The following is a 23,193-nucleotide window of genomic DNA, read 5'->3' as shown; positions in this document are numbered from 1 at the left end:
CCGTACAGCATTGTACGGCCAGATCTGTGCAAGTACTCTCTCTCTCTCTCTCTCTCTCTCTCTCTCTCTCTCTCTCTCTCTCTCTCGTACAGGCTGCGGGTCTATCTCTCTGCTGGACAGGCTGCGCACAGGCTCTGTACAGGCTGTGCTGAGAAGTACACAGCAAGTACAGTACTGTACGACTGCCGTACAGTGTACGGACAGTCAGGTACAGCAAGTACAGCTGCTGCAGGCGGCGCAGACAGGTGCTGGACAGAACTGAATACGCAGGTTTCGGCGAGTATAAGTGTGGACAGCAGGCTGCGTGTGCAAGTACAACTCCTGGCACGTATCCCGAGCTCGTACAGACGGGTACGGGGCTGTTTTTCAGATCTGTACTTTCAAAGACAGCATAGAAGTGAAGACAAGGAGGATGGTACAGACAAGTACATGCACATATGTGAAGCAGGGTTGTGGATACAAGTGCCTGCAAGTACAGATTGGTACCGTTGCTTCCTCCAGTGCTGTTTCACGAGCTGAATTTGGTAAGCTCCGTTTCTGTTCATCTATCTCTCTTTCTACTGCTTGATGTCTGTTGCAGATATGAGTTATCTGGCCCCTTGTGAGAGGAGGCGTATGGCAGATTGACAAGGGTTGAGACAGAGTTTGGACAGCATATGTATGTATGAGCTGAGATGATGTATCATGCACTTGAGTTATGCCAGATGTATGCCCATGGCTGCCCTGCTTAGTGGTCTTGGCTGATCAGAGGGAGACACAGTGTGTAATTGTGGAACACAAATCTGTGTGCATAGATCCTCTGTGCTAAGAGATATTGTGGGCCGTCAGATTGGACATACAGGTGTAATCTCTTGGCTGATTTTTGTTGTACTCAGCCATTCATATTATTTTAATTGAATAAAGAAATACCGCAAGGGGCGCCAAGCTTCGGGGCCAACAGGTGTCGCCTTGTTTTCAGATTTGGGCACTCTAGCTCCAATCTGTTTTGTTTTCACATCTAGACTACAAGTGGACGGGTGACTGCTAGTCTACCGCACTCTGGGTTCTATCAGAGGCCGGTTTCAAACACAATTACCAAAATGAGAGCTATCAATAAACAAAAGCATAAATAGGTTTCATGAAATGAAATCACTCAAACGTTCGATACCCATGACTCAAATGCCACAGGTTACATACTATAAGCAATCAATCAAAATTTAAAAGTTAAAAGACAGTTTACTATCTAGAGAAGCCAAAAAATAATAGTTCTAGTCACTAGTGTCATTATCATTGCACATTGCAAAGCGCTCAATGATGAATCCACTTCATCACCATCAGATGATGAAGAAGATGAAGATTCAAGACCTCCATCTGTCAACATGCTTCCTTCGCTATCATACTTTGGCTTTGCAATGGTGGTGACCACAGAGCGGCTAGCACCGCATCATCATCATCTCTCGCTGCTAAGTTGTTAGTACCAAAAATATGTGCGTATCGTGCGATAAAACACACATAAGTTAAAAAAGAAAGTGCATGTATCCTCACTTGCTTGGGTGTCCCCAACATGTGGAGACGGCACGACAACCGGCCTAGGTTTTTTTTTGGCCCAAAATGTTTTTAAAAACTACCACATACGGCCAATTAGGTGATAGCTCAAGTGGTGAAGGTGTTTGCCTAGGACCAAGAGGTCCTCCTTGGTGCTTCATCAACAGTGTCGCCTATGGGTGGATAAATAAGTGCCTACGGGCAGTGAAAAATTGGTAACTATGGGAGGATCTTGGGCCAAAGGCCAATTGGAAAAAATAAAAATAAAAATAAAAATTTGCCACATACGGATCTGTACCATACAGTACAGCACAATACCATATACTAAAACGTACCTTATCATAAGGTACATACATACGAATGCAACCTTGTTTTTGCTACACCATTTTGATGTGGTGTATAAGGCAAAGTACATTGATGCTTTATGCCTCTTTCCACCAAATATGCCTTAAATGCATCTGATGTGTATTCCCCCCCTCGATCTGAGTGGAGGGTTTGTACTTTGCAACCTATCTCATTTTCAGCTTTAGCAACAAAATGCTGGAGACACATGAAACCGGCCTCTGGTAGAAACCAAAGTGCGGTAGACTAGCAGTCACCCTTCCACTTGTAGTCCAGATATAAAAACAAATTTAATTGGAGCTAGAGTGCCCCAAATCTGAAATGAAAACAACACCTGTTGGCCCCAAAGCTTGGCGCCCCTTTCGGTATTTCTTTATTCAAATTCAAAAAGATGTAAAGCTGAGTACAACAAAACCAGCAAGGGGATTACACCTGTATGTCCAATCTGGTAGCCCACAATACCTCTTAGCACAGAGGATTCTCACACAGAACTGTGTCCCACAAAAGCAACCCTCTGTGTTTCCCTCTGATCAGCCAAGACTATTCAACCTTGAGCACACATCTGGCATATCCCAAGTACATGGTTCCACAATTCAGCATAAACATACATCCACTGTCCAATCTCTGTTTCCACCCTTTCAATCTGCCATACCCCTCCTCTCACAAGGGGCCAGATAGCACAACTCTACAGCAGACATAAGCCAATGGAAAGAAAGATAGATGGACGAGTTCAAAGCTTACCAAATCAACACGTGGTTCTGCACTCGAGAAGCCAATCGTACCAGTCTGTACTTGCCTTCTTGCAACCACTTGTCTGATGTACCAAATAAACTCTGGGAAAGCTTTGCCTGCAGCTAGAGATGCACTGCTCCCTACTGTTCAGAACTGAACACATCTAGAACCGGCTCTACCTGTCCGTACAGGTGAGTAGATCACCATTGTACCTGTCCGTACAGCTGTACCTGCAGATTCCTTCGCCTGTACAAGCTTGTGCGCAGCTTGAATTCAGCGCCGCCTGTACCTGTTCTGTCCGTACACAACTGTACGGGCTGTACAGCAGTTGCCTGAATCCGCCTGCTGTACCCAGTTGTACAGTTTCCAGTCTACTTCACCTGCACCGGCACCAGCAGCCGCCTGTACCTGCAGCAATCGTACACTGTACCTGCTGTCGTACAAATCTGTACGGGCAGTCTTCACATAGAAGTACGGCTTGTCTAATCGGTTTGCTCCTCTCACACACAGCAGCAAAAACAGTTGACCAGCCTTCTCCTCTTCTCCACGCTTGAGAACTGGCACCTTTTCCAAAAAGCTAGAGAGAGAGAGAGATGAGAGAGACGTGTAACTCCAAAAGTGGAGTGGCCTCTCTCCAAAATTGTCCTAGGGCCCAACTTTAATAAATATTAAAGTTCCCTAGGGGCCACTTGGGCCTAGCGGCAACCCATGAATAAAACATTAAAATATTAATGTTCTTGTTCCCCCCTTCACACCTGGAGATGTCCACACATCATTCTCTCTGTCCGGGCACCCCAAATGTGAATCATTTAATATTTTTGCTCAGCAACCACCATGCCCACACTTATGCTGTTCCATTTTCACAGGTTCATGACATACCCCCCTCTTGAAAAATGGCAAGCGTCCTCGATTGCATTCTGGTGATACAGGCAAAATATCCAAAGTGAAATATACAATATGGCAAGATCAGCGTCATAAAAAAATCTAAGCCATGCACATGTAACATCATTCATTGCAAACCAATGGCGTAGTAGTAGTCCAAGTTGTATACCACTGTGAACCATACACAACCACAACATCCAATGTGACTAGTACACATATATCATAGAAGTCCCATAAACAGATGTACTGTCAGCCATCAGTACCTTCGGGTGAGACAAAAACTGCACCAAGCGACCTCTAGATGTCATCTGAGCCTGTCTGTATCAAGGGAGTGGAGGTGCTACCCCCCTCTTGAGCATCAGGCAATGCTCCAGACCCATGCTCTGCTGAACCTAAATGAGCCACAACAAGAGTCGGCTCTAACTCAAAGGCATCGAGATAAAGCTGTAAAACCTGAGGTGAATCTGTTAAGTCACCTTCTTCCATCCACTTCGCATCCATCGGTGAATAGTTCTTGAACTTCACAAGATAGCAACGGGAAACTTTACCTCGTACCTTTCTTTCCTTATGTGCCAGTATCTGCTCTAGAATAAGAACCTCATCAAGTTCCTCAACTTCCGGCTGAGCCTCATCTGATACATCCTCAGGCACATCCCCACAGAAAGGTAGGTCTAAGGAGACTCACGTGAAATGCATTGTGAATCCTCCAGTGATCTGGTAGCTTCAAACGATAGGCCACCTCACCAATCTTTTCCAATACCTGAAAAGGCCCATAATAACGCATGCTCAACTTAGGGAATAAGCGCTCTTTACCCTTCATCTTCTTGAGTCTAGCCTTTTCAAAGCGCAAAAGAACCCAATCACCCAATGCAAACTCTAAAGCACGTCTGTGACGGTCTGCGGCTTTCTTTTGCTTCTGTTGAATTTTCTGGAGTGCCAACTTAACTCTCCAATAAGCTTCATCCATGTTTTCCACATACTGATCAGCCTCAAAGATCTTATCCTTTGTGTGCAAAATGGGTGGTACCTTCTTCCCTCCTTCCACAATCTCAAAAGGCGCCTTGCCCGTCGAGGTATAAACAGTGTTGTTATATGCAAACTCCACCAAAGGAAGATACTTTTCCCATTGTTGCTTGTGCTCTGACACATAACACTTGAGAAGATCTAACACTGTAGAGTTAGCCTCTTCCGATTGACCATCTGTTTGTGGATGAAATGAAGATGAAAACTTGAGAGTTGTACCCATGTTGTCAAACAACCCTCTCCAGAACAAACTCGTCATGCGTGGATCACGGTCACTAATGATAGACGTAGGCAAGCCATGATACTTGAAGATGTTCGCCATGAACAACTTCACCATATGATCAACTTTGATCGTCTTACACACGGAAATGAAATGAGCCTGCTTACTGAACCTGCATATGATAGTCCAAATGCCATCATTGCCCGTTTGTGTCCGTGGCAGATCAAATATAAAATCCATGGCAATGCTCTCCCAAGGTCTATCTGGAATAGGTAAAGGCTGTAGTAACCCTGGTGTCTTTTGACGGTCAAACTTTACCTTCTGACAAACGATGCATTGCCTAACAAAGGCATCAACATCTCTTCTCAAGGTTGGCCAATAAAAGAAAGTCTCCACTGCTTTTACCGTGGCGTCAATACCTCTATGACCTGCATACGGTGGAGCATGACTTTCAATCATAACCTTGAGTCGCAATGGCCTGGTAACACACAGTCTGCCATGCATCAATAAAAACCCATCTCTGAGAGTATAATGCGCATGCCGCTGACCTTCAGACATCTGATCATACACCCTGCCAAAGTCCTCATCATGGGCATACTGCTCTTTCATTTCATCAAGCTCATGATGATAAGCAAGTTAAACTGCTGAGACCTGTGGCTTGCGTGACAAAGCATCTGCCACTACATTCTTTTTGCCTTCCACATGCACAATCTGGAAGTGAGACATAGACAAAAAGTTTGCCCATCACATATGCAAGCTCTTTCTTCAAAAAGACAACTCTGGCCTCATTCTTGGCCTGATACATGGTCTCCCAGACTTCCCATACACGTTGTGACATTTTCCATGACTGAATGTGTGGGCTAATTGATCTCTTCACTGATAAAGAGTGAATGGGAGAATTAGGGTTAGGGTTTCATGTGAGAGACAAACACAGAGAGAGAAAGGAGAGAGAGAGAGAGAGAGAGAGTTGTGGGGATAAGTCAACTCAATGTATGAGTGTGTGACTCCCCTATCACACATGTATATTGCACTAGTACACATAGTGCACTTAGTACATTAAAAGTACTAAGTGTACTATGTACTATAACTTATGGGCTTGTACACACTATAAGGGTGGGCATAATGCCTTTACCCCAACAACCTCCCACTTAAAGGCAAAGTGCCCTTCAATGAAGGAAAAGAAAAAATCAGCATGTACATGATAATATACAAGGCCATATCAAGGCTGAAACTGGTCTCATCCAATGCCCATCAAGTGTCTGCAATGAGCAAACCGCTCTGGAGGCAAACTCTTTGTCAAGAGATCAACCGGGTTGTCATCCGTATGAATCTTAACAAGTTGAATTTGCTTGTTCTCTATCACCTCTCTGATGAAGTGATACTTCACATCCACATGCTTCGTCTTTGCATGAAAGACAGGGTTCTTTGCCAACTGGATGGCACTCTGACTGTCACAATGCAACAATGGAATATCCCCTGTATAACCCAAATCAACCACTAACCGAGATAGCCATAATGCCTCCTTACAAGCCTCTGTGGAGCTGCAATATACTCGGCCTCTGTAGTAGATAAGGCACTGCACTTCTGCATCCTGGATATCCATGACACAGCACCTCCTATGAATGTAAACACATAACCAGTAGTAGACTTCCGGTTATCTGGATGACCGGCATAATCCGAATCCGTGTAACCATGCACTAATGCATCCTGTTTGCCAAAGCAAATGCACATATCCTGTGTGCCCTTCAGGTATCTCATGACACCTTTCACTGCTTCCCAATGCTTCTTGCCAGGGTTGGCCATGTATCTACTAATCACTCCCACTGCAAATGCAATGTCCGACCTAGTAGCAACCATGGCATACATGAGACTGCCACAAGCTGAAGCATACGGAATCTTGGCCATATCAGCCCTGCCACTATCTGACTGTGGACTGTCCATAGCACTGAGTTTCACATATGGAGGCAAAGGAGTACTAGTCTTCTTCCCCCCGTCCATATTGAACCTCTGCAAAACTTTGCCAATGTATTCCTTCTGAGACAAATACAACACATGCTGATTTCTGTCCCGAAGTATCCGCATACCCAACCCAAAATGTGATTTGCATCACCCAAATCCTTCATATCAAAGGTTTGATGCAGCCTCTTCTTCAAGGGATCCATCTCTTTACGAGATTTCCCGACAATCAACATATCATCAACATACAAGATGAGGATTAATAGACTGCCATCCAAAGCTTTCTTGGTGTATAAGCAGTGATCTATGTCACTTCTCCTGAAATCCTGAGATTTCATGAATGTATCAAATTTATGATACCATTCCCTTGGTGCCTGTTTGAGCCCATAAAGACTCTTTTTCAGCTTGCATACAAGCTTCTCCTTTCCATTCACTGCATAACCCTCTGGCTGTTGCATATATATCTCCTCATAGAGATCACCGTGAAGAAAAGCAGTCTTCACATCCATCTGAATCAAATCCAGATCATCATGAGCAACCAAAGCTAATACAGCTCTAAGTGTGGTCATTTTGACCACTGGAGAGAAGATCTCATCAAAGTCCACACCATATTCCTCCTTGAAGCCCTTAGCCACTAACCTGGCTTTGTATCTTGGCTTTGCATCTGGTGCAACTTTGAGCCTGTAAACCCACTTGCATGGCAAAACCTTCTTGCCTGTAGGCAAATGCACCAACTTCCATGTTCCATTTTTGTGCAGAGAATCCATCTCTGACTTCATGGCACGCTCCCAAAGAGCCTTGTCTGCCCTCTGTAAAGCCTCCTTATAACATGAGGGCTCCCCACAGTCAGTGAGCATCAAGTAGTCAACCCCTGGAACAAACCTGTCAGGGACTCTGGAGGGTCTTGTGGACCTCCGTACCCAATGACCATCATTTGCAGGTTGCTGTCCAGCCTGCATATCACCTATTGGTGGCTCCTGGTCCATGCCATAAGGCTGAAAGATCATGCCCGGTATCTCCTCTAACTGTGGGATATCCATAGGGATATCTTCTGCCATCTCTCGCTGTCCATATGGACCATTTTCAGCACCATTTAAGGGCTGGTTTTGCTGCTGTAATGGCTGATTTACAGCCCTTGGTTGTTGTCCATGATGTCGATCATCATCAAAGATGACTCTGCCAGGCTCCTGTTGCCTTGCAGGCTCTTTATACATGCATGTTTCATCAAAAATGACATCATTGCTGCGTATAATCTTTCTATTCACGGGATCCCAAAGTCTATACCCCATTTCACCTTTGTCACCATATCCTAGGAATATGCATTTGTGAGACTTAGGATCAAGTTTGGTGCGCATTTCCCTGCGTATGTGCACGTACGCAACGCAACCAAACACTCTCAAGTGCTTGTATGACGGAGGCTTCCCTGTCCATACTTCCTCTGGCACTTTTCCACCAAGCCTCGTGTTAGGTGACCTATTTATAAGATGAACGGCTGTCATACCAACTTCAGCCCAAAAACCATGAGGTAATGCAGCATGTGACAACATAGAACGGACCTTCTCCTGAATGGTCCTGTTCATCCTCTCTGCTGTCCCGTTTTGTGGAGGATCATAAGGAGTAGAGAGCTCCCTCTTGATGCCTTTAGCATCACAAAAGTCCTGAAACTGTTTGGACATATACTCTCCACCATTGTCGGAACGCAAAGCCTTCAGTGTTTTGCCAGTTTGATTCTCAACAAGAGCAACAAACTTCTCAAACACTGAGAATGTATCACTCTTCAAACGAAGAGGATAAACCCACACCTTGCGTGTGGCATCATCTATAAAAGACACAAAATATTTTGCCCCTCCCAAAGAAAGCTGAGGCATCTCACATACATCTGTATGCACAAGCTCTAACTGAGCATCTTTCTGTCCAAGAGCTTTCTTGTGGGGGCACTAGAGTTGCCTGCCATATATACAATGCTCACAAAACTGAAAACTTGAAAACTTTAGAGAAGGCAAGTAACCCAAACGAGACAATTGCTCCATTCCCTTGACACTCATGTGTCCCAACCGGCTATGCCACATAGAGATTTCCGGCAGCTCGGTTGCATTTACATTAGCATGGTGACAAACATCAGCATGCATGAAGTAAAGAGTGTCCACCTTAGAGCCTCTGGCAACAACCAGTGAGCCCTTACTAATCTTCCACTTTCCACGACCAAATGTGGTAACATAATCAGCATCATCAAGCTGTCCAGTAGAAAGCAGGTTCTTCTTGATCTCAGGCACATGCCTGACATCATGGAGCATAAGCTGTGAGCCATCTGAAAACACAAGCCTCACATCACCTCTGCCAAGAATCTTGCATGCATGGTTATCACCCAAATAAACTACTCCTTCATTGCCAGCAGTATACCTGACAAACAAGTCTCTGCAACCTGTGACATGAAAGGAGGCACCTGAATCAATGATCCATGAGTGCATACCATGACCATCTCCTGTAAGAAGTGAATGGGCATCAAGTGAAGACGTGAATAGGACTTCATCCTCACTGTCACCTGCATGTGACACATTGACTTCTTCAATCTTGACTCCACTTTTGCCCTTTGGCTTTGCATCTTTGGCTTCATCTTTGTCTTTGTCTTTGCCTTTTCCCTTTTCCTTTTGATCATTCTTCCATTTGTAGCATTGCTTTTTGATGTGTCCCTTCTTGCCACAATAATCGCATTCCAAGTCCTTTTTGGAGCGGGACTTGCTCCTTCCCCGTTCTTGGCTTTTACCCCTTTGCTGGGATCTCCCACGTGCATTCATTGCATTGGACTTTCCAATAGAGTTGTTTTTCCTGTTCATCTCCTCTTGAAGGAGAGCACCCTCAACATCTGCATATGACAGCATAGCATTCGAATCGCTAGTGGCTGTCCTGAATGTGTCCCAACTCTCTGGCAAAGTGCATAAGAGAAAAGTGGCTTTGAACTCATCGTCCATTGCCAACTTTTGATTAATGACCTGGCTGACAATACCATTAAACTCATTTAGATGGGCTGTCATAGACGCCCCTTCCTTCATCTGAAGACCTATGAGTTTCTTCAACCAATACACTTTGCTTGAGGCACTTTGCTGGGCATACAAGTCCTGCAATCTTTGCCACATTCCCCAAGCTGTCTTCTCTTCACGAATGCTGAAAAGTAAAGAGTCTGACACAGACAACATGATGGTAGATCTTGCCAGCTCATCCATATCTTCCCACTCTTCAGCAGTAAGAGAAGCGGGCATTACACCCCTTTCTTTGATGGGCTTGTGCTGCTTCTTCTAAAGCAACACATTATAGCACTGGGTTTGCCAAATGTCATAATTATGTGAGCCTTCAAGCTTCTTGATGTGAAGCAATGAAGAGCTCTCACCTGTGGTTGCCATAGCAATATGCAACCTGTCACAGTCAATGCCTGAATCCCTGCAAGATGTGCAAACACTGCACCAAAGGCACACAAAGTGCTCACAGTTGTTCTCCCAAAGTTTATCTCCCACTGCGGAAGCACAACTGCAACTCTACTCCCACTGTATGTGATGAAATCACCAAAATCTGGTTGCTACAGATTTAGGACAGCACCTTAAATGTGCTCTGTTCCCCTTCCAAAGTACTATACAATAGTACCAAGTGCTCACCAATGATGTACCAAATCTGTACCGGCAAGTACAGCAGCTGAAATTGAGCCTTTTGCTCACTCAAATCAATGTGCAGCCATGCCAAAACTTGTACAAAGCTGTACCGAATCTGTACCAGCAGGTACAGTAGCAATAAATGCTCTCCTGGCTGTCCAAATGAGTGAAAATCAGACTTTTACAGTCCCCACCACTGCATACAACAGTCCCGAACAGAAATTGGGCAAAAGCCCCTTGACTGCAAGTGGATTTCTGAGGATTCAAGGCATAAAAGTCTTGCCTGCTGCTTTGCCAAGCTCAACAAGTATAAAATCTTGAAAAGCCCCTTGATTTAAGATCAATTTCTGATCATACATGGTACATTAACGCACATGAAGGCATCCAGAGTCTTCACAGTGCTTCCCTTTGGCCACATATACATCCAGTACATAAAAGCCCCTTGATTTACAGGCACATTGAGTGCTTGACAGGCATCAACACATTGCCCAAAGCATCAAATGCGAGTGCCTGCATGCAAATCAATCCAATTGGCACAAAAGCCCTTTGATTTGCACATCAATTTCCTGCAATTTTGCCCGAATGTGAAATTTCTCACATCATACAGCATGTATGAATGCTTAATTGCACAATTACATCAAAAGCCCCAAATTTCGACATCCAATTTCCTACAAATTGACTCTGATTGTGACCAATGTCACCCAATTTTGCCAATTTTGCTCAAAATTTGAGCAATTTGGCACCTGTACCTGCTCAATTGATGATTGTACCTGCTCAATTGCAAATCCCAAAAAAAATTGAAGCATGTACCTTTGCAATTTCTGATTTTTCTTTTGTTGCAGGAAAAGGGGTTGATGATGTTGCTGCTGTTCTGGTGAAGGACTCCTCAGGCGATTTCTGATTGCAGGAAAGAAGGGGGTCGTGATGATGCTGCTGTAGCTTTGTCACGGACGAGGTTGAGATCTACGATCTCACCGTACTCGGCGAAGACGGCTAGGAGGTTGCAGTCGGAAGGTTGAAAGACAGCTTCGCAATAAGCAGGGTCGCCAACTTGGCTCTGATACCAGTTGAATGGGAGAATTAGGGTTAGGGTTTCATGTGAGAGACAAACACAGAGAGAGAAAGGAGAGAGAGAGAGAGAGAGAGAGAGAGAGAGAGAGAGAGAGAGAGAGAGAGTTGTGGGGATAAGTCAACTCAATGTATGAGTGTGTGACTCCCCTATCACACATGTATATTGCACTAGTACACATAGTGCACTTAGTACATTAAAAGTACTAAGTGTACTATGTACTATAACTTATGGGCTTGTACACACTATAAGGGTGGGCATAATGCCTTTACCCCAACAAAGAGTTCAGTGCCATAGCTTGGGCATCACGTGCATCCCACCTTTTCTGCTCCAAAGTGGCAACTATAGGCTATGCAACTTGCTGAGCACCTCGCCCTGGAGTGGCAGGTGCAATGTCTACAGGACGAGGTTCATCCCCCCTCACATAACCCCACATGCTTTTAGCCACAAGCATATTTTCGACCATAAAGTTCCAAGCGAATAGTTGTTGCCATCCAACTTATCCTCCTGTGTGAGTACACCAAATACATCAGTTGCATTATTTGCCATAATGACTGAATGCACAAACTGACAACCTGCAAAATACTTCTCCTGAAAGAGCAAACACTTCTATAGGCAAATCCCAAAAGCACCAATGTGATGTGCCAGGCAACTCAACTGATCCTGTGCAAATGAATTACCCACAAAATGCCTACAAATTGACTGTACACAACAAATCCATGCCAAAATCCTGTAAAGTGGTAACAATGGTACTCCTAAACAAAAAAGCCCTATATTTTGGTAGGCAATTGGACTATAATGTGTGCTAATTGCACAAAAATCCAAAAACCCCAAATTTTTGTGTATCTTGCAACTTCAATTTTGCAATTAAGCAAAAATTGTCAAAAATCCCCAAATTTTACAAATTACCTTTGAATAGCAGGTACAAATATTGTATGTTCACGTACAGCAGGTGTAGCAACAGGTACTATACGGACTAGTCCAAATCAATTCAGAGTTGTACAAACAGATGCGACAGAGCAAGGCGAACACACATTTGAAGTCAGATCTAATTTTAGGGTTGGTTGTACAATTGTACGAACTGTTTGTACAACTAAAAAAATTAGGGTTTTTTGAAAACGCTTGCAGAATCAGATTTGGGATGGTCTAATGAGTCCCCTGTATGAAGGGTTTGCTCAAATTCAGAGAAAAAACCCTAAAACCAACTGAAAAACCCTAAACTACTCAAACCCTAAATGTGCAGATTCAGAAGCTTTGATACGACATGTTGGCCCTCTTGGATGCTAGAGTTAGGATATGAATAGCAATGAAGCACACACACACTCAGAGGAAGCAACACAACTGAGAGTAGGAGTGAGAGAAGTACTTGCACGTATATTAAGTGATAAGAAAATGAAGCACAAGTACAAGATATAAAGTGTAGTGTCCTTTCAAATGTCCACGGGGAAAAACCCAATGGAAAAAAGTGTCCCTGGTAAGCCCATGTTTACACATAGCACTACTAATATGTAAGATCTGCAAGACGCCTTCAACAAGTTGTTGAATGAGGGAGTCCAGGTTGCTCAAACGTTTACCTAAATTTTCATTTTCATTCATCCTCAAAGAAAAGAACTTTTGCTTGAGTCAGCAAGTCCCAAACCAATCAAGGCTATTGCTTTGTCATTCTTGTCTTCCCATATTAAGATTCTATGAGGATCTGCTGCGGGTTTCTTCTTTGTTCCCTTGACGATGTGCCATACTCCTTCCCACATCAAGAGGAGTCGGATCTTGGTCTGCCACGTAAGGAAGTTTACTCCAGTAAACTTTTCGACTGCCACGTTGCTTCTGGATGCCTCCACGTTGCTTCTGGATGCCTCCATGCAGTAAACTTTTCGACTTCCACGTTGCTTCTAGATGCCTCCATGCTGTAGAAAACCCTCTATTGATGATGATTTAGAAGGCAGCCATATGTATGTGTGAAAAACGCACGGCTGAATGGACTGTTATAGCTGCAAGTTTAATGTGTATGATGATGATACGTGTCACAAGCAGAGCAAAGGAATTGTAACATTGATGGCGGCTCAAAAGAGGATGATGTGCAACGATGATTGATAAAAAAACGCAAGGCTGGATTGAGGGCAACCGGCGCTATAGCCTACCATCATGGTGGAGAAGTGATGGCAGAGATGGAAAACGTCAGGGGCTGGGGTGTTCTTGTGCGTTTACCATCACATGGGCAGCCTAAACAAGTCACCAACTTTCAACCTTGTGAACATAGCTTTTGTTAACCACTCCGGTTAACATCATTTTTCAAGCGTGGCCACGCTTCTTGTAACTTATCTTTTGTAACCGTGCAAGCGCTAATTGATAAAAGAGATATGGGATGACCGAGCTTACGGCTTGTGTAATGCTGGTCGTACGAATGAGATGTACATAGAGCTAGGAAGCTAGTTTTGGACCCCCAATTGTAAATGGGCAACCGGCCATTGTAAAAAGAGAGCTCTTGTATATAAGACATTTTATGGAATATGAAAAAGGACAATCCCATTAGTCTCAATTGAGTTTTGCTCTCTCTCTCTCTCTCTCTCTCTCTCTCTCTCTCTCTCTCTCAAGACACAGCCGCATGTACAGAATATGGAGAGTACCTTCTGGCTTTAGGAGGAGCGCATGGCTGGAGCTCACTATGCAGATTGCAATTGCCTTGCACTCATCTGCTACTACATCCTTTCCTCATTCTAGTACCAGATCTAGCGCTACAATGGGGACCACTCCCCATAGTAGATGGTATGATGAGGAGTGTCGCAAGGTGAGAGCCCGCTTACAAAGGGAAGTGACTTTGGGAGTCACTACCCATAGGCAGTCGCACATTGTCTTTCATCAACTCATATGGCGAAAGAAGAGACCATACTTAGCTCAACTTGAGCAGGACTTGTATCAGCTATTCCTGTGGGCAGGATTCTAGAGATGCATGGAGACTTTTTCGAGAGCAACGCCCACCTATCCCCATTACCTCGCCAGCCATTTGGGGTCAGTATGCCACTACTCTTTACCAAGTGCCCGACCAACTTGTCCCAGATCCACCGGAGCCTCGGCCACACGCCCCCACTTTCTTTCGGTGAGCATGGTATATGATGCTATTGACAGGATGAAATCAGGGAAAGCTCAGGACCATGATAGCCTAGTAGCAAAACATTTTATATATGTGAGAGATTTGTTGGCACCCTTGTTGACTCATATGTTCAACAGGGTTTTGTGTGAGGGCTTTCTGGCTAGTTGGAGAGATAACACCATTGTGCCCATATTGAAGTCTGGAGATCCCACAAATCCCAGCAACTACCATACCATTATGGTCAGCCACACCTTGGCCAAACTATCAGCATCTATCATTGAGCGTGAGTTGAGTATTTGGGCAGTGAGACACGGATTGCGAGCTCCAGGCCAGGCAGGTTTTCGACGGGGATACTCGACATTAGATCATATCTTTACGCTCAGAGCCATTATTGGGGAGGGTAGCGCACATGGTCGGAGGATATATTGTTGCTTTGTGAATTTTTGCAAGGCTTTTGTTACGGTACCACGGGCCAAGCTGATGCAGAGGATGTATGAGATTGGGGTACCACCAACACTCACTTGGGGGATACTTACTTTATGAGTCAATCACTGGCAAAGTGAGGACTACGGAAGGAAACTCAGACTTGATTCATAGCACCATAGGGGTGAAACAGGGCTGCCCTTTGTCTTCGACTCTTTTCGGGCTATACATTGATGAGGTTTCGGATTTTATTGATAGAGGAGAGAGGAGAGGTGCTTCCTTGGCAAGAGCTTGGGTACAACTGCTTATATAATATATATGCTGATGATATTGTCCTTATAGCAAACTCTCCAGAGGGGATGCAGAGACATTTGGATGCACTACAGGCCTACACGGAGGCCAGGGACCTCACGGTCAACCTGGGCAAGACTAAGGTTATGATTTTTAATACCTCACGCAATGGATTAATAGATCAACACCGGGTTTCATTTATAGAGGGGAGACTGTGAAGCAGGTTACCTCCTATGTATATCTGGGAGTCCTATTTAGGGGCCCAGCTTTTTCCATGCGAGCAGGCCGCTGAGGCGAGATTGACACGAGGATGTGCTGCCCTAGGGATGCTAGAGAAGATGTGCTCACAGGTATAGTTTCAGGAGCCCAAGACCAAATTATGGCTCTTTGATACTTTGGTACTATATGGTGTCCCCATTTGGGGACTGAGCCTACGATGGATGGGGGTCTGTGGAGAGACCTCTTGTTATGATGATTGCTAGGATGATACGCAGTAAGCCATCAGTCCCACATGAGATCATTCGAGCAGAGATTGTTGCTGCACCACTCGTAGTAGAGGCGCTTACCAAGTCAGTATCTTTCATGCCTCCATGCATTTTGGGAGTGCATACAAGTTCTTTTTTGAGCAATCTGATGGCCTTTCTATCTGTTTTTGTCCCCCATAAACATTCGAAAGCTTTGGACATGAAACTGTCAATATCCTCATTTGACCAAGGCACAAGAGGCAAGTGGAACTGAACATATGCCATGATGATGGATTAGACAATACGTAGCTATACATGCAATGGCCATGTCGACAATTTCCATTACTCAATCTTGTGATTCAGCTTATCCATACTTTCTTGCTTGAGAGACACTTTCCATCCGATAGGAGACAAACGTCTCTACCACTTAAGCTATCACCTCATTAGCAACCTGGTCACCACCATTCTTAATTCCTTACCTCAATTGTCACGAGCCTGGACATTTCCTAGTATGAAAGGGGTCTGGTGGACTCCAAGATGTCTAAATATTTGGAAAGTACAAGCTTTGGGAATGGGGGATTATCCTAGAATACAAAGGACCACACTCCTAAAATTTAGGAGAGTTGCTATTTTTGGCCCGACTTCGATGGAAATTCTGTTCGCGTCATTACATCTGGAATTGGGCAGATACCAAGAGTTGGCAAAGTGCCTATGACAGAATGTCTACCAATTGGGATATTTTTAGAGGTAAAGATTATGGAAGGACCCATCTCTTAGATTGGGACATGTGGCAAGAAAATGGACCAAAGTGAGACAAGCGGCCTGACACTTGTTATAAAGTGGATCAAAGTGAGACAAGTGGCCTCACACTTGTCACTTCAGCTATTGTGTGGCTCTCCACTTATCATTGTAGCCTTCTCTTGCCATTTTAGCTTATGGGAGGCCCAAATCTATAAATTGGAGCCCTCTCTCTTCATTAATGGAGGCTCTCTTGCTGCACACTAGCCTCTACCACCGTTACAGGCTGCCCTAATGATGGCTACTCTCTTTCTCTCTCACTTGAAGGCTGCCCATGAAGAATACCGGCTGTTGGGGACTATTTTGGAGACTTCCTTCGCAAAGAAATACTGAAGGCAAGGGTATTTAATCATTTATTATGATTTCTAGCCATTGTACTTGTTGTACCAACCTTTGTACCTATTGTACCAGCCACTGTACTGGCTGTACCAGTCCTTGTACTTGTTGTACTTACTGTACCACCCATTGTATTGATTGTACCAGCTTTTGTACTTGTTGTACCAACCACTATACCTGCTATACTAGTCATTGTACATGCTGTACTAGCATTTGTACTTGTTGTACCTACTGTACCAACCACTGTACCTACTATACTAGCCACTGTACCGACTGCCCAACCATTGTACCTGCTGTACCAACTGAATGGAGAGTTGTACTTGCTGTACCAGCTCTATTGCATGAAGACCCGTGGTTTTTGGGGAAGAATCAGTACCCACACCGAGGTATATGGATTATGTTGTTGGCTTGACATTTCTACAGCCTATGTTCCGGCTTGGTTGCCTCGTGTTGGGCTGTGTTATGGCATTTGTATAGGGATAATCCCGCATCTCCCATGGGGAGAGTAAGGCCCTCAAAGCTTGTACATGATATTATTCTCCTTGGGTAATAAAATACTTCAAGGGAGGGGGGTCGGCCCATTCCGGCCTCTATGTGGTGTCACGTGCGCAAGCTCCATTTTCAACGTTTGTGGATGTTTTATCGCTTTTATGTTTTATGCAAAGTGATGATGGATATGTGTTAAGGCTGTGGCTATGTTTAAATGTTTTAATATGCATTGATGGTATCAACAAGTGTGTCAAAGGCCCTAGTCCCCCGGGCACCGCCCACCGCTTGCGAGTTTCATCAGTCCTATCAAACTTTTCTAAATCTCTCTATGACACGAGGAGGCAGTCCTATATACTTCGAGGAGATGGCTAAATTACTTATCCATGAGGAGCAAACAAGGAAGAACAAATCTAGGGGTGATGCATGCAAAGGAGATGAAGCCTTCTTCTCTAGGGACAAAGGCAGAGTGGACTCGTAAGAGGGTGACACCCAGAAGAAGAAAGGAAAGTGTCATTACTGCCACAAGCTAGGGCACTACATCGAAGAGTGCCGAAAGAAACTTGTAAAGCTGAAAGCACACGGAGACTCTGCAAACTCTGCTGCTTCTACCTCCGACAACAAAAAGTAGTAGTCGTAAGAAAAAGCAAACCTAATTGGGCTTTCTAGCCACATTATCACCATGGGAGAGAATATTAAATTTTAATGGTGCTTAATGTGGAATAAAAAAGTGATGGGTGGTTGTGTAAACTAGCACGCTAGTGGATGTAAGCTTAGGTTTAAATAAGGCAGTTCTAGTGTGTGTGAACAGCCACTAGTGTGTGGGTTCCTGTGTGTGTGGGAACAACCTCTTAGAAGGATCTTATGTAAGCAATGATGTCGTGTAAAGGTGACACCTCTTAGGGACACTTGGCATCATGCCTTTACATATGGCATGCGTGGTAGCAGCATATGCACGCACCTTGTAAAGGGGAGACTCTCCTATTAAAAAGACCAAATATGCTTTTCACGACTCCCTTGTGTAATCCTCTTAATCTCCTTTTTAATCATCTTGTTAATCCTCATCATTAATGTGCTGGTCGTGATCTTGTTTTTTTTCCTCACGTTGGTTGCCTCTGTCTCCCCCTCTCTCTATGTCGGGACCTACTTTCTGCAAACAATAAACGCGCGAATCTGCAAAAACTTTTCCATGAGCAACAACAACTGGTTTGTAGAACTTGCCACCTACAAAGGCTGAATGAGCTACATCTATAATGGAGCAGCTTGCTGAGCTGAGTGTACACCACCTTGGATTTATACGGCAGCATCCACAAACACCTGTGTGGAGCTATTTTAGCCCAGCTTTTGCAGCTTCTATGATGACCACGCAAGGTAAATCTGGAGAATGTGTTACCTATCGGGTCTTTAAGCTGTAGCCAGTAATCTCAGGCTGCCATCTAGCTGCTGTAGACTGCTGTTAGCCATGAGATGTTCAGACTTCTGTGTATGATTGATACCTATTGGCTGGAGCTGCTGAAAATTGCACACCTACCTTGAATTGCACATCTTGTACAGACTGCTCCAGAGGATTAAAACTCACTGCACTTGCATATACCAACATAACCTGAAAATACAAAGTTATACAATTTCATCTTGAAGTGAATGTCCCCCCCCCCCTTCTTGCTTCGTCACATGCCAGGTGGGACCAACCATCTAAACATGGTTTGACAAAAATCATGCAAGCTTTCTAGGCTTTGGGCAAGGCATATGGTCAAATCCAATCACACATGAATCGAAGGAGTTTTTTGTCCCAATATGCTGCTCAGTAACATCCTGAGTTCTTTCCACCTTTCCTTTCAGCCAGATGTTCCAAGAAGATGCCTAAAAAATAATACTAAAGTCATGCAAAAAACATCAATAATGGAGGCACCCTGTTATGTATAATCTCGTCTGTACTTGATCATACAAACACCAAGCTTAATCTATTGAAAGAGCCCATCTATACATTTACTAGCATAGCTTAAAGCTGACACTCCTACTTTCTCTAAGTACACAATGCTTCCGATGTCAAATTTTATCTGACGATGCCTCTACATACCACTCACAGCTAATGGATGCTTAAAATGATTACATTTTTTACACAAACCATATCCATATGCTGCCTATGATTCACGCAAACCAAATTCAACAGCAATTTGGAAATCAATGACAAAAATAGAGGACCTGGAATCTTAGAGAAACAACGAAATGCTCCACCAAAACAGTTGTTCTTATAAAGCCTCAAGATAGCTTGTGACATCTGCAAAACATGAACAACGTGAAAACTGGATAAATTGTTCTTATAAAGCCTCAAGATAGCTTGTGACATCTGCAAAACATGAACAACGTGAAAACATAAGAGGCTGAAGTTTGTTTTTATTTTAACCCTAACATGAAATGAAGCTAAATAACACCCCCCCCCCACCCCAAAAAAAAAAAAAAAAAACGCATTGTTTTGGACATGACTTATCCTATAAGGTAGAGATCATCAGAGACAAACAAGCTGCAAAGATATGTGAAGACAGCATCATGTGCTATTGACAAACACAAGTTGGCGAAGTAAGTGTTTCCCTTTGTATCTGGCTTCTTCAGAACCTTCTCTAGGTTTTTGTTAAGGACACTACCCGATGCCGTTGGTGTGCCCTTTTATTCTTCTCTGATCAAAGCACAGTTTGCTTTGCTCATGTTGTAGCTCTTTGTCAACGGCTGTATGTTTTCACAATACCATCGGTATTGCTGTTGCCAAGCTTCATCTGTGTTAGAACCTATGCTGTATTCTTTAACGAGCTCTCCATTGAAAACCTTCAGTTCTGTCATGATGATGTCTTCCAGAGGCAGCTGAAACGTTTTGGCCATACGAGCTACTCTGTCAACTCCACTCTCTCTTCCTCCTTCGCTTCCGAGGAGCCTGTAACTCCGAGTGGGCCAAAGGGGTTTTACAAAACACTTGACCTTTAATGCAATTAAGCACCTAAATTGCCCACAACCTTTAAAAATTAACATATTCCACTTAATTCCACAAAATTGGAAAAGAGAGATGTGCATATCTAGCATCACATAGAGGCCAGAATGGGCCAAACCCCCCTTGGAGTATTTTATTACCCAAAGAGAAATATCATGTATAAGCTTTGGGAAAGCACACGCTCTAGATTTATCAACATACAACCATGAATAATTCATATACACAGGCTGTCATCAAAAAGCCCTATGAAAATGCCAAGAATATGTATATTCCGTGTGGATACCGGTCAACATAGCTTATCCAATAGCCCATAAACCCATATGGCTGAATCATAAGCCAATAAAGCTGTCCATGAGCCCATATGGCTAAATCATAAGCCCATAAATCTTCAGCATCATTGAGAGGACAACACGTTATGAGTCCGGACACTTGAGATTCTTTTGCTGCCTGCTGTATTGACATGCAAGGCCCACTTAGAACTTTCGCCTTGTATTTCTGTTCAGCATGTAGTTTTCTCAATGTTGTCTTGACATCCAGTTTACTCATGAGATGGATCACATGTAACATCTTTTACCCTTTGGGTTTTTTGTAGACGTTAATGATGTCCTCTCTCTCTCTCTCTCTCTCTCTCTCCACATCTGTGATTTAAAAAACAGAAACAGAAATTAACCACAGACGATCAACCTTCAACTCTTGCAACTGGCTTCGAATTCCTTCTTGGAGTAGACAGCTTTGAACTTCTCTACAAGACTCTGCGTCTGATCAATCTTGGACTACAACCGAAACTCCGCTAGCTCGGTCGGAGCAGACCCGAGGATGAAAACCCACAGTTGGCTCAAAGGCGAAGCCGCGAAGGGCAACACTGACAGCAACCATGGACAACCAAGCGCAGTTACAAATTTGCCTGCGCTTATACATTTTTGAGTATATATATTAACTATTTTTTTTTTTAAGTTTGGCGTTAGAAGCGTGGGACCCCCTTTATCCCACAAAGCAGGGGCAAGGCTTCAATCGGAACACAAGGACAAGGCATCAATCGAGGTAGCCAGCAGGGTTCGAACCCATAACCTGGGTTTTGACAACGAAACGCCTTAAGACTGAGCTACCGCCCGATTATATATATTAACTATTGAAAGTAAGACCAACAACATATATCACACCCACTTTCTGACAACCTCTAATACCCCACATCCACACTACTTAACTACTTTACATAAAAAAATTGGATTGATCCCAAAAAATCTGATATCCCACAGTAAACAATCTTCCATCATAGCCTCAGTAGTGCAGCCCCGGGGAGACTGTTTCTCCAGTAGCCCTCCGTGTTTTGACCACACCTTAACAGTAGGTCTTGTGCCAATCGGGTTCTCAATAAAAGCCGCGAATATGTGATCCACTTGCTTTTCCTTAAGGTACCATCTCTGTGTTTTGGGCCCAAATCTAGGGGGCCTTTTCTTCTCAATCCAGCATCTAACTTTTGCAGCTAGCAAGTCCACATTAGGGCATCATTATGAGATATTCCTCTATACATTCTGAATCAGCACATCCAACTCCACATGCCATATTTTATTTACCTTACAGAACGACCAACATTTGCAAATGCATTTATACATTGGCTCATAATCCTGTAGTCCTATACAAGTAGTCTTCAAAAACACTATGTCATTTCTGCTGATCCAAATTTCCCATAAGATGCAAGCCCTAATAATGTTAAAAACTAGTCCACTGCATTCATCATTAATTGCCCATTTCCCAAGAAGCCAATCCTCCCAAAAAATTTACAAATTTAATCCCTTCTGTATCCACCTCGTCCCCAAGTGCTTCTTAGGGCAGGGCTATCCCAAAACAGATGTTTACCACTCTCCAGAGAAGACCTGCATAACCTTCCACAAAAAAACCTGAAATTTTCTAGGCATCTTAGAGTTCCATAGCACATGCCATCTCTTTTTCCAACTTGCCACACTCCACTTTACATTCCATATTTTATTACAGTACATAACATTAGCATCTCCCTTCCTCATGAGAGCATAAATGTCTTTAGTTTTTCCATCCTTCAGTTTGACACCATTAAACCATGCCCAATCCTTGATCCAAACTGAAATATCTGTGGTTGTGGAACATAACTCACTCTGCATAGCAGCTCCAACACCTGCATCATCAAGTCTCTCTCTTTTCTGGTTGACTGAAACTCCAGGGATAATGCATTTAACTCTATCCATCTAGCAGCATTACTGTCCCAACAATCAGCTAAGTGTCTAATACCTTTGTTATTAAGGCACTTACCACCTCAATATCCAATGATGCAAGAGGAGGGTCAAACTTTTGAGTCCACCGTAACCCAAGTGATAACATGGAATTCCCAGATACTCTCTCTCCACCATACCAGACCAAAAGGCTCAAATTCTCTTTCTAGCTGTTGCAAAGCATTTTACAAAATTCCGAGCATGTAATTTTCTGAGGAGCAACTGAAAACAATTTGTCTATCCAAGTTAAGTTTCCCCATTTCCCTTTGGCCAAGACCTCAGTTAGTTCCACCATCTCCCTTATCATCAAGGACCAAGTGGAGGATTGAGAGAGCATCCTAGGGCTCCTTCTAGCTTCACAATGGGTGGCCAGATGTAGGATACCAATGCCTCCTTCATTTTGAAACCCATTGTTAATTAGAATTTTCTTCGATACGGCCCAAAAATGGGTCTAGATGTAAAGACTGATTTCAAGTAATATATACTAGTACTCAACCAGCGTGTTGCTGCGGTATGTAAAAGGCATTAAGAAGTGAAACGCAGGAATGGAAGCCGAAATACAAAGGGTCAAAAACGACAGCACATGTATGCTAATAGATAATAGCAATCGAATGGATTTTTTCCTCTCATTTTTTAGAAATCCAAGATTTTCCTTTTCTCTCCTCTCCTTGTTCCTTGGTTGTCCATGGTTAATA

General features: G+C 43.7%; 1 protein-coding gene across 3 annotated transcripts in view; it reads right to left on the bottom strand.

The window, feature by feature from the left end:
• Positions 1 to 21,146, bottom strand: part of LOC147614931 (uncharacterized) — a 39,531-nt gene extending 18,385 nt beyond the window's left edge. Inside the window, exons 1-2 of one of the 3 annotated variants that reach the window (XM_086780245.1) lie at positions 20,940 to 21,146; positions 19,478 to 19,553 (exon numbers count right to left, since the gene is read on the bottom strand). In XM_086780245.1, coding sequence (XP_086636371.1) covers positions 19,478 to 19,553 — 76 coding nt within the window. In that variant the 5' untranslated portion in view covers positions 20,940 to 21,146. Of the gene's footprint in view, positions 1 to 19,477; positions 19,623 to 20,939 lie in introns of those variants that run through there. The other 2 variants (XM_086780244.1, XM_086780246.1) reach the window with 2 other exon arrangements.
• Positions 21,147 to 23,193: the final 2,047 nt, after the last annotated feature.

This window comes from Cibotium barometz, chromosome 41, assembly GCF_041138505.1.
Source record: "Cibotium barometz isolate CiBa-2024 chromosome 41, ASM4113850v1, whole genome shotgun sequence".
NCBI lineage: Eukaryota > Viridiplantae > Streptophyta > Polypodiopsida > Cyatheales > Cibotiaceae > Cibotium > Cibotium barometz.
This window is presented reverse-complemented; position numbering and strand designations above follow the sequence as displayed.